We start from the raw sequence: 12349 nt of genomic DNA, 5'->3' as shown, positions 1-12349 counted from the left end.
AAGAACAAGGTAACCACCACCACAAGGAAACAAATCCAGATATGTACATCCTACAAGCTCTCTTCTGAAGGTCAGAAGAGGGAGGGAGGAGGTGGCAAGATAGTCTTTTTCTATATTTAAAAAAGCGACAGGGACAAAAGCAACAGTCCACAGTGCAGTATGTAAACCTTGACCGAATCCTGATTCTCAAAATGAGAAATGGTGACAGATAACATTTGGGGAACAATTAGATAACAGTAAGAAATTAGTTAATTTTCTTTAAAGTGATAAAGAGGTGGTGATTTTTGTCCTTAAGTCCTTAGTTAGAAATGCATACTCAAGTTTGTCAGGTGAATTATATAATGTCTGGGATTTGCTTTAAAATAATTTAAGCAAATTAACCAATCCAACATTGTCTGCTGGTTAAAAGATGCTTAGCAAATGTTTCTACAATTTAATGCATTTGGGAAATATTAAATCCTCTGTTTCCCTTCAAGGAGATTGAGAATGAATATTAGAAATAAGGATGGTCAAAAGTTCTGCAGTTAAATACCTGTTTTACTTTGATTAACCCTGATTTTTCCACTTAAACATAAACCTTGTTTCCCTGCAAAATATCTATTAACTTCCTGAGAATCAGTTTCTGTGGAACCCACCATGGGAAGTGCTGCCTTATGGAGATAAACCACTCTGAGGCAAGGTTTTCTTAAGTCACACGCGTGCTTCAAGAACCCTGAATCATCAAATACTCACAACTGCATCTATTCACAATGTAGGAACCAGCACTTCTTCTGTCTTTTGAGTCTGTAAGTTATCATCATGGTGGTGGTGGTTTAGTCACTCAGTCATGTCCGACTCTTTGCAACCCCATGGACTGTAGCCCACCAGGCTCCTCTGCCCATGGGATTTCTCAGGCAAGAATACTGGTGTGGGTCACCATTTCCTTCTCTGGTAACTTACTTTTTAAGTTAACATATTTTAATTTATGTCATGCTCTGTAATATGAAAATAGCCACTGCAAAAGTTTAGTTATTCACATCCACTTTCTTGGAAATCTTCAATAGAACAGATTTCAAATTCTTAAGTTGCAAACCACACCGAGTTTTCACTTTCAAAACCACCTAGAGATATTTTGAAGGCTCCCTCCCCAAATCCTCTGCAATGACTCCTCAAAATAAGTTACTGGCTTCCAGAAACAAAACACGAAACAAAATATAACCCCAAGTCAAACCTCTTCGACCATTGATGGTACTTAAGGATTCCCAGTAACTCACCTCAAAGACCCCCATCTTTATGCACCAGAAGTGGTTCCATTCTTACAAATGGATTCTATGGGTATCTGAACAACTAAATCCCAAGATAAATTCACTTTACCACAAACTCTACTTACTCCACAGCTACAAGTTTTATAGCAAGCTGTGAACTAATATCTGTAGTTTGGTTTTGGGTTTTTGTTTGTTTGTTTGTTTAGAAAAACTGCATCCTATTCCATTTAAGAACCCCAACACTTAAAAAAAATCCTTTGGAAATTCATTTAAAAGAGAACAAAAATGGCTAACAAAGAAATCTAAGCTAGAAGTCACTACGACAAGGGAAGAATCAAATCTGATGTCTCCTTTGCATCTAGGAGGCAATTTACAACATTCAAAACCCTTTTATATACATTCCGTCATCTGACCCTCAAAACCCTGGAGAGACGCCTGTTTTCCATCATGATAGCATATATCTAACATGGTTCAACTTGAAAGCTGACAACCTGTCAACCCTCAATTATCCTCACCAGAGAGAATATAGGCATAAACAATTTGATTCAGCTGAGCAGAGTAGAGAACCTCACCACTTGTCTCTCAACGCAGACCCTCAGGCCAGACCCTATTGCAGACTTATTATCGCCCATGATTTTGCTTGGGGGTACTTGCAGACAGCTAACTGTCCATAGGCATTTAGATCTTCACACATAAAATCCTCCAGGCCTTTCCTATTACTGCACAAGGAGAGCAGACTCTCCTGTGAACTCTCTATACCTGCCCAAGATGGTCCAGGAATATTTTTGTAGCAACATCCCATGGAGTTTTCCATTTTCACTCATGCCAGTGTTCCCACGTGAAGAAGGACAACATGTAACTGCAGGCAACATGTATGAGGGCAGACAAAACAGTTTTGAAATAAAGTGACTGTGGTTTGGATCCCAGATCCTCCTGTCTTGACCGTGTGTGCTCCCTGCTCTCAGAGCCCTCACAAGTATATGGCGCTTTCTGCCTCCTAATGTTGCAGGGGGCTGGAGGAAAGACGCCCTCCCCATGGTAATCAGCTCAGAAGGGGATTTAACACCTGTTAGTTCTCCGAGTGCCTCCCTTTCTCTCAGAAGGGGAAACAAGCAATTATATAAAATGACTAAGGCAAGCTGAACCCCAGCCACCAAGAAGCCTACGACCCATAGGCAAAGCAAGCAGGCAAATGACTTTTCAATAAAAAGGCAAACAGAGAAAAACATTATAATCAATGTACAAGCAATGTGCTAGGGAGGTGAAAGAGAAGGGACCATTTAGAGGCAGAAGAGGGAAATCAGAAAAATGTGAATGAGAAAGTACTATTTACTTGAGCTAAGCCTTTAAGGACGATGAAAATTTCAGTGGGAGGAGGGGAGAACAGGTCCTCGGAGGCAAAATTGAAAAGAAGTAGATTAGCAATGGACCCAGCAGGGGCTCAGTGGCAGACAGACAGAGGACAGCTGGGTCTGGTAAAGAAAGTTACAAATCAGAGAGAATCTTGAAACCTAGATGGGAACTGCCAGGGGTCTTCCCTGTCCTTACATTAGCTGTGGTGTTTTTGGCTTTAAGTAATAAAACTACATGAAAATAAGGGACAATAAGTGACTTAAACTGTGGTCTCAAAACCTTTTGGTCATGTAGCCCTAACAGTAAAAAAAAAAAAAAAAAAAGGAAGTAAATCTGTACCCCTAATAGCTTATATGTAATTAAAACACTTCAAGTCGTTCAGTCATGTCCAAGTCTTTGAGACCCCATGGACTATACAGTCCATGGAATTCTCCAGGCCAGAATACTGGAGTGGGTAGCCTTTCCCTTCTCCAGGGAACCTTCCCAACCCAGGGACTGAACCCAGGTCTCCCGCATTACAGGTGAATTCTTTACCAGCTGAGCCATAAGGAAAGCCCTAGAGACATCAATTACCAGGGAAGCCCATACATGATAAAACATCCATTAAAAGCTCTTTAAAGGATGAGAATGATTCAAACAGTATTCCCAAGTTTATTTGTATTTGTTAATATACATCTACACACAATGTTGGTGCCAACTCATTAAATTTGATTTAAAAGTCATTTCCTAAAAAAAATAAATAAAAGTCATTTCCTAATCTCAAATAAGTCACTTTCTTATTCCTATGGATTTTAGATTTACATCATTATCATTTAACTTTCTTTGCAAGAATCTTTTTTAAACCACTTGCCTATTTTGTAGGAGCCAATTTACTTAAAACCAGATGATATAACCCATAAATCTATTTACATGGATAGAGTTCACCAAAGGCAAGGATAAGAATGAGGATGCCATTGTCAATTCCAGCAGGTTGTAAAATGCCTCCTCTGCCCTCAGGCGACCTTATATAACCTAAGTGACAGAAGACTCTCAGATATACCAACTAGTGTCAACTCATCTATTAAATATTAGTAAAGCTTTTTTCTAGACAAACTTCTAATATTTTATTTCTCCCCATGTTGGATGGTCTGGCATACTCTACTTTGGGAATCACTGCTTCAAACAATAAAAAAAATTCCCCAAATAAAAAGTTCTGAGTCACAGTGGTTTCAGGGTTGGTTAATTCTGCAACTAAAAAAAAAGTCACTATGGTCTTAGGCCCCTTCCATCTCTGTGATTTTCAGAGTGTCAACCTGTTTTATTTTGCTGACAATAGTGGGTCACACACTTACTCATTAACCAGTCACTAGCAACAGGTATGGTGTTACTAAAGTTGACTTGGCTTAATCAAGATTCACTACCTGGGGCAGAAAATACACCCAACCTACCCTGAAACACATGGGCAATGGAAAACTAACCAAAAACAGGATTATATTATCAAGCAACGTGGTAAATTATTACAGCAGTGGCCCCTGCAATGAATCATGCAACCACCAGAGCCTGAGTGAGCCCAGACCCAGGCAGAAAAACCACCCAGCAGAACTCAGCTCCAGTTTCTGAATTCCAAGCAAATAAAGGGTTGCTAGTTTAAACCACAAGAAGGGAGGGAGGACCAGGATGGGGAATGCTGCGGTATGGGCAAAAGATTACCTCTGCCACAGCGCTTTGTGTATGTAGGACAATGGGTGAAGAAAGAACAACACGGTTTCATTCCCACATAATTTTTTAAATTCAGTCATCTAGCTCAGAGTCAACAAGCACTCAATAAACATTAATAATTGATGTTACTAATCCCCAGTAATTTAGAATAAAGCATGGCAGACAGAAGGGAGTATAATGGGTTACATGGGAATAATGACCAACTCTTTTTTTGTTTTTGCAGTAATTCAATACCCTGTTATCCAAGTGCCTGAGCATGCAGCCATTCAGATACCCGCAGAATGTGGAAAAGTCTACTACTCTCAAGACTATAGTGTATATATCACAGGAGCATTAAAAAGGTTCATATTCTTCTGCATATTGGTATGGAGTTATGACCAGTAATACCACTTCTGGAAACCTATCCTGCATTAGGCAGCAAGCCCTTTTTGTTTACCCAGCTCCCTCAATGTGGGAGACCTGGGTTCGATCCCTGGGTTGGGAAGATCTCCTGGAGAAAGAAAAGGCTACCCACTCCAGTATTCTGGCCTAGAGAATTCCATGGACTATATAGTCCACAGGGTCACAGAGTCGGACACAACTGAGAAAATTTCACTCCCTTTTCTGTTAATAATAACCCCCTTCGGTGTGGGACACTTGGTCTCCCCACAGTCCCATCTTGTGGACCTAACGGAGACTTGCCAACTCTAACTGTTGGCTGGCATCAAGCCAATCTGAGTTCTCTCCAGGGTTTTCCCAAATTGGAGCTGAGAACAAAGATTCAGCTTTGTTTTGGGGGGTTTTTTATGTTTTTATTTTATATTGGGAGTATAGCTGATTAATAATGCTGTGATATTTCAGGTAGACAGCAAAGGGACTCAGCCATACACATGTATGTATCCACTCTCTTCCAAACTCCCTCCCATCCAGGGTGCCACAAAACATTGAGCAGAGTTCCCTGTGCCCTACAGCAGGTCCTTGCTGGTTATCCATTTTAAATAGAGCACTGTGTCCAAGTCCATCCCTTCCCACTGCCCACCCCCCGCCCCCAGTCCTCAAAAGAGTCAGTTTCTTGATGATGTGAGGTTCTGAAACTACCAGCAGCCAGGTATCCCAGTGTGCTGGGCTCTCTTTTTTTTTTTTACTTTATTTTTTATTAGATCCTTTGATTTAATGGTGAATAAATCACATCCTGAGACAAAGGGCTCTGATAGCCTAAGAGATTTCTTTCCAAACACCTAAATGTCAAAATGGATTGGTTAAACAAATTATAGTAATGTATGTAATGAATTTACAAAACAGCCATTAAGGCTGTGCCAAAGAATGTATTGATATAACAGGGGTGGGGCAAAGGGTGCATATCACATAAGCCTACACTGTACTACAAACTGTGCAAATATATTATATGCACCTTTGTATGTCAAATCTCTTTCGTATTTCTTCAAAAGTTCATGTAATATACGATCCTACTTTTGCATGAGTATATATGCATGAAAAGATCACACCCAAGTGTTGCTTAGAGACTTCCCCAAATCCAACCCCCAACTCACAGAGGTATTAAGTCTCTTCCGGGTATGGAAGGGAGGGTGGTGAGTCACCATGGCTCTGGGCTATACGGCTGAACATCTTGGGTTCACGTCTACATATAGATGTGACTGGAAGATTTCTACTAATAAATTCCCTCATGGTAGTGGCAAAATCTGTGGGGACTAAAATTCAGGGACTATGCCGTCCTTTTGCAATGCTTTTCTTGTCCTTGACATTTCTACCTATGCGACTCTTCTTTCCAGAATATTCTCCTTGATCACACACACACCTTTGGGCACCCCTAAAGAGGACATCTATCCTAGAAGGGTTACTCCCATCAGTAACATGGACAACCCAAACCAGAACCCGTTCTATGCTGTACAAGATGTTTCCCAAGAGCCTTCTTTATCTAAAGTCCTCTCCTATCCTTCAAAATCTATTCTGATAATAAAAACCAGAAGCCATTCTTCTGTTTTGCTGCTCTTGTCCCCTTCTAGCACACTGATAACTCTTCTCCCAACTTTATTAGCAAATACTGCTTCATAACTCTCTCTCTCCACACACACCTGGAGATGGAAGCCTTTTTACAGTCAGTCAGAGGCCTGTACAGTCAAAGCTATGGCTTTTCCAGTAGTCATGTATGGATGTGAAAGTGTTAGTCACTCAGTAGTGTCTTTGCGACCCCGTGGTCTATAGCCCACCAGGCTCTTCTGTCCATGGGATTTCCCAGGCAAAAATACTGGAATGGGCTGCCATTCTCTTCTCAATGGCAGGGATCTCCAACCCAGGGATCAAGCCCTGATCACCAGCATTGCAGCAAATTCTTTACTATCTGAGGCACCAGGGAATAGGCCCCTCAGAGTGGGAGAAAATAACAGCAAATGATACAAAGGACTAATCTCCAAAATACACAAGCAGCTCATGCAGCTGAATACCAGAAAAACAAGCAACCCAATCAAAAAGTAGGCAGAACACCTAACAAATACTTATCCAAAGAAGATATACAGATAGCTAATAAACACCTGAAAAGATGTTCAACATCACTCATTATTAGAGAAACGCAAATCAAAACTACGATCACCTCATACCAGTCAGAATGGCCACTGGACCATAAGAGAGGCTGAGCACCAAAGAATTGATGCTTTAGAGTTGTGATGCTGGAGAAGACTCTTGAGAGTCCCTTGGACTTCAAGATCAAACCAGTCAATCCCAAAGAAAATCAACTCTGAATATTCATTGGAAGAGCTGATGCTGAAGCTCCAAAACTTTGGCCACCTGATGTGAAGATTCGACTCATTAGAAAAGACCTTGATGCTGGGAAAGACTGAAGCAGGAGGAGAAGGGGGATGAGATGGTTAGACAGTATCACCGACTCAACAGACATGAGTTTGAGCAAACTTCAGGAGATAGTGAAGGACAGGGAAGCATGGCATGCTGCAGTCCACGGGGTTACAAAGAGTGGGGCACGACTTAGCAACTGAACTACGGGTACTCATTAATTGCTTAGTATTTTGAAAAGACAGTCTTCTGAGAATAAGTTTAAGAAGCTGAAGAAGGACAAGTTGTTCAGACATAAAAGAGTCTATAGCTTAGCACATAATTTATTTCAGAACCCTTTAAAGAAAATCCATACCAGCTTCCAAATGAGTGTCAAGTTGCACTCACTACTCTTAAATAGGCAAGCAGGACACAGTATAAACATTTAGAGTCAGTGAAAATGGGTCACCTGCAGCCTACCACTTCTTTACCATTAAACCAATAGCATAACAGAAGAATTTTTTTTCTTTTTGCACAGCAAGTGGTGCAAAATCAGATTTATCCAGACATCAGTAGAAAGAGCCCAAGAACAATTTCACCAAAAATGGGACATTTATCCAGGCTTTGTAATTCGGCTGAGAGATACCAAGATGAAAAGCAAATGATATACTCATTACTTATTTTTAAAAAGATGCACAGATTTAAGAAGTGATTTCCTTAAGAATGCAGTCTGGGTTACTAGTCGGGATTATAAATCACACCAGATCCTGACGTCTACTTAATAAAAAAATAAGTTGGAAATAAACAAATGATTAGTTTAAGGTATATGAATTTCTGAAACTCTCTTGGGGAGAATTTTCTATTACCATTATTACTGAACTGTTTTTAATCTCTGACATCAAAGCATAGATGTTAACCCTGGGGTTCTGAAACCCAAGTAACTCATAAATGAAATATTATGAGAAAATGCCACATAGTAACGTGAGTCTGTCTGCCAAGTTTTAGCCAATTCACTTGTGACTTCAAAAATAAAGAGAGATATGGAGGCTGGAATAGAAAGAATCAGAAGACCCAGTTTCAAGCTCATCTCCACTGTTTACAGATGATTTCAAGCAAACTGATCTAACTTGCCCAGCCTCAGTTTACTTAACTGAGGGTTTAAGAAAAATATATGTAAGTAAAGCCCTTTATAAACGCCAAAGTACTACTTTAACATTACAGCACTAGCTCCAGAATGCCTACATTTCTCCAACTATTGGACAGTCACAAAACTTTACGGTTGAAAGATAATCTCATTTTAGGGATGATAATGAGAAAACTAAGGCCCAGAAAGGCTTAAGAACCTAGTATACTGACAACATCTGTATACCGGTCGGGGATTAGGAAGAGGTTCTAGTTTTTCCACTATTGAAATATGCATTTTAAAAGATGGTTCAAAACAAAGCTATCCTGGGAACTAATACAAATCCCTCCCCAGCAATACATATATTTCTTCTGCTTTATTTTGCTTGTGTAAACTCTACTCCTATAACAAGTTAAACTTTTCATCAGAAAGATAAAAAACAAAGCCATCTCTCTGACTGAGACGCACAGACTACTTGCAACCCAACCCAGACAGAAACCTTTACAACTGGGTTAGAAACGCCTAATGGAAACATCAACATAACACAAACGTCCAGCTATGCTGGCAGGCATCATTATAATATGGATTACAATTCTACCAGCCCAGGGATACTGATTTTAATGTTCCTGGGAGATAAAGAATTAATCAGCAACTCAGAAGGGGATGTTGCCTAAAAATGAACAATTTAATCGAGAAAATTCCACTGTCTTTGAATTTGTGCCCTCAATCAGCCACTATCAAAAACCCACTATGGCACCAAATAAATTGTGTGTGGTTAAAGAGACAAAATGTTCTTTTCTACAGGCTGTTACGGGAAGTAGAAAAAGGCTGACTATGAATCAGTTATGTTTTAGTTCCACACTGGACATAAATTATGATAATTTAGACATTCTGGTGGCTAAACCAAAAAGGCAGGAAAACCATGGCTCCCACGTCCCAGCAAAACTTAAGTTTGCAGCCTCACAGCTGAAAGACAGGGTCATGAAAAGTGACCTTAAATTTATTTCTGGACTTTCCTGCCTCCACTAAAATCGATGACACTATTTCCCACCTCTTATTGTCAAATCACAACAATCCGGAAGCCTGGACCGAATTCACTTGGCAGGTAACAGGAGCAACCCTAGGAGGAAGTCCTGAAGGATGTCAGATACCATATTTCCTTTACTCCCACATACTTTTCATCTTATTACCGCCAAGATATACTTACAATGAGTTCTCACTGACACCCACCAAGCATTCTGGCTGACACGAATTTTGCAGAAGCTGGCATCTCTAGGGAAGGTCCCTTGTGAGGTCTTTAAGTAGCTTAGATGAGTAAAACATTCAGACTACCACTGTAATGAACAGCTCTCAGTGGCTCATAAATTCTTTCATTCCCAGCAGTCAAGAAGCAGCTGTTAAAATCCTGGAATCTTCCTAGTAGCAGATCTTAAATACCTCCAAGTTGGCCAGGGAAGGTTCCCAACTGCTTTCTTCTCCTCTCCCTCCCCCGGCCCCTCCCCAGGAGTGCCAAGCTGGCAGGAATAAGGGAAAGGAAAAAAGACCCAGGAAAGAAAAAAAGAGAGTGAGTGAGGAGCGGCTCAGGCGAAAGCAGAGAGGCAGACTCCCTTCCTTTCCACTACAGAGAAACACCAACTCCGCACCAACTAACCTGGTGTGTCCTTTCTTCTCCCATCCCCACCCCCTCCAAACACATTAACTTCTGCAGTCTGATGGCCTGGCATTTGGAGTTAATGACCTCAGCAGTCCTAAGCCCATTCCTCAAAGATTCTAAACCAAGCTCTTCCTTTCCTTGCCAGAGTTCGAGGCCCATCCCACGGGAAGATTCAGCTTCCTTTTCCCTTGTATCTCGCCCAGACGGCGATGCTCCTGGGGTCAAGTTCAAGATGAAGGTACCCTCCTAACCTCCAGGAGCCTACTCCACTGCAGGGAACAGAGCCACCTAGACGAGTTCCATCCTTCGAGGCACGGGGATCTGGGGCTGTCAGCAGTGGGCCGGAGGGGGCTGGGAGGGGAAGACTGTCGCCGAGCCCCTTGTCCTCTGAACCCCTGACCGCGGCGCCGGGATTCTACCTGGCCACCGCCACATTTCCTCCCGGAGCCTTACACAATAAGTGAAGTAAGTTTTGAAAACGCCGGTTCAGAGACGTTTCTGTCTGCAAACACGGTGCATAATGCCTTGGGGCTTCCTTCCTCGCCAGCCGTTCCGGAAAGCTGCCGCGCCAAAGCCGGGAGCCCCTCACACCCCCAGAGCAGCGCGCCCGCACCCCAAAGTCCCCCAGAAAGAACGTGCGCCCTGACATAAGTCCCCCAAAAGAAGTGACCACCCTTCATTCTCCAAAAACAATCCTGATCTCGAACTCTCCCTCAAGGTCTAATCCGTGCTCACCCCCCCCCTCACCCCACCCCCAAAGAACGTGGACATATTCCTCGCAGTGTTCTCGGAAGCGAACAATACTTTCAACCCAGAGTGGGGCACTACGCTCCCCCCGAGGCTTAAGTTTAACCCGCCAACTTCGCGACCCGCGCTCATCTACACTTCGGGGGCACTCTGGACCTGCCGTGCCAGGCGCGCCTCTCTCCCGCCTCCCCCGCCCCAGGTACCAGGCGCAGCCCAGGCCCTTGCCAAGCCCGAATGCTAAAGAGGAGGCGGAAAGGGGAGCGGGGAGGCGCGCCGGGCGGGGGTGGTCCCGAAACTCAAGCGTGCGGCCGCAAGATCCCGGTGCCCCCGAACCTCAGCTCTGCCCGGGGCCAGATTGGTCCGGCGCGGAGGGTAGGCGAAGGAAAGGCACCGACCCTCCGGAGCCGCCAGGACCAAGGCCCGGAGCGCACAACATGTCTGTGCCTATCTCCGGAAAGCTCCCGGGTGTGCCCAACGAGGGGGGGCAGGGAAGCTCCAGAAACTTTCCCACATGCCTTTCCACTCTCCCCATCACCCTCTCCTCTCCCCAGCCCCCTGCTCCCCTCTGCACCGCAGCAGCAGGCGCGGCTCGGGACTCGCGGAGGCCGGCGGCGGCGCCAGGGCGGCGGGAGTTACCTGCCGGGAAAGTTTCCAGCTCCTCGGCGCGGTTACCCACCCCCAGGGCCGGGCCTCGGGGCGCGGCCAGCTCAGCGCTCCGCGGCTGCCTCTCCTCCGGCTCCCAAGGCGGCCGCTGCTCCTGCAGCTGCCACTGCTAAGGCTGCGCTCCGGCCCGTCCCCCCGCCTCGCACAGCCCACACCGGGGCCTCATTGGCAGCGCGAATCCCCGCCCTTGCGCGTGTTCCCGAAGGCACCTTCCTCTCGCGCGCCCGCCCGGGCCGCGCCTCCCGCGTCCCTTCCCGGCCCGGGTTGCGGCGGCTCCCGGAACCGGTGGGACGCGGCGGGCGAACTTTCTGCAGGGACCCCAGCTTCGCTCAAGGGCCCTAGTCCCCGCGGCTGCGTTTGGGCCCTTCCAGGATTGGATCAAAATGGGTGATTGTGGTGGTGTTTTTTTCTCCCCAGCCTCTAAAAATCAGTAAAGTGGCCTGGCCTCGCCTCCTTGCTGCTTGTTGAAAACAGCCGAGGAGGACATCTGGGAGCAATTAACCAAGCTGAAGTTTTGGTGAATGCTTTAGGGTGACTTGTGTGGCTTTCTTGAATTTTCTCTGCCTCACTTAACTACACACACTCACTTTCTAGGGCAAGAATGAGCTAAAGCAGATGGGAGGTGTAAAGGGCATCTCGCCTGCTGTGCCTTTTTCTTTCCCGAACTCGAATTAGGGAGGTTCAGGGACCGGTGATTGCCTCGGACGTCCCCGGGGCCGCGTCCCTGCAGCCTCCTCCCTCCGCTCCGGGCTGGCCCTGTGTTGTCTGCACGCACACACGCGCTTACACACACACACACACACGGACACGGAGGGCCCTGTGTTGTCTGCACACACACACGGAGTGCCAACGTCATGCTTGTATCGGCGGGAGGAGGGAGGTATAGAGGTAGGAGAAACACAAAGATGCTATTATTGTTTCCGTCCGCAGCAGTAAATTAAGTTCCCGCGTTCCCAAAATGTTTTGTTATTCCACAGAAGAGTGAAAGCTGGGGTAGGGCCTATGGATTCGGGAACCCTGGGTTCCCAGGCAGGCAGTTCAGCCCGCGAGGCGCAGCCCAGCCCACACCCGAAGCCCGTTGGACCAGCCTTGGTCTAAGAGCGA

The 12349-nt window shown here is 44.8% G+C and overlaps 2 protein-coding genes across 10 annotated transcripts in view; one reads left to right on the top strand and one right to left on the bottom strand.

Moving 5' to 3' along the window:
- Positions 1–11386, bottom strand: part of TANC1 (tetratricopeptide repeat, ankyrin repeat and coiled-coil containing 1) — a 241797-nt gene extending 230411 nt beyond the window's left edge. For 7 of the 9 annotated variants that reach the window (XM_043487575.1, XM_043487574.1, XM_043487580.1 and 4 more), the window contains exon 1: positions 11219–11385. The gene's annotated coding sequence lies outside the window, so the exon portion shown is untranslated. Of the gene's footprint in view, positions 1–9388; positions 10437–11218 lie in introns of those variants that run through there. The other 2 variants (XM_043487584.1, XM_043487577.1) reach the window with 2 other exon arrangements.
- On the top strand, positions 10817–11587 carry LOC122453660 (translation initiation factor IF-2-like). Its single transcript, XM_043487757.1, has one exon. It carries the CDS (start codon positions 10817–10819, stop codon positions 11585–11587), a length of 771 nt encoding a protein of 256 aa, XP_043343692.1.
- Positions 11588–12349: the final 762 nt, after the last annotated feature.

This window comes from Cervus canadensis, chromosome 15 (assembly GCF_019320065.1).
Source record: "Cervus canadensis isolate Bull #8, Minnesota chromosome 15, ASM1932006v1, whole genome shotgun sequence".
NCBI lineage: Eukaryota > Metazoa > Chordata > Mammalia > Artiodactyla > Cervidae > Cervus > Cervus canadensis.
Note: the sequence above shows the minus strand (reverse complement) of the source record. Positions and strands in the feature narration are given on the sequence as shown.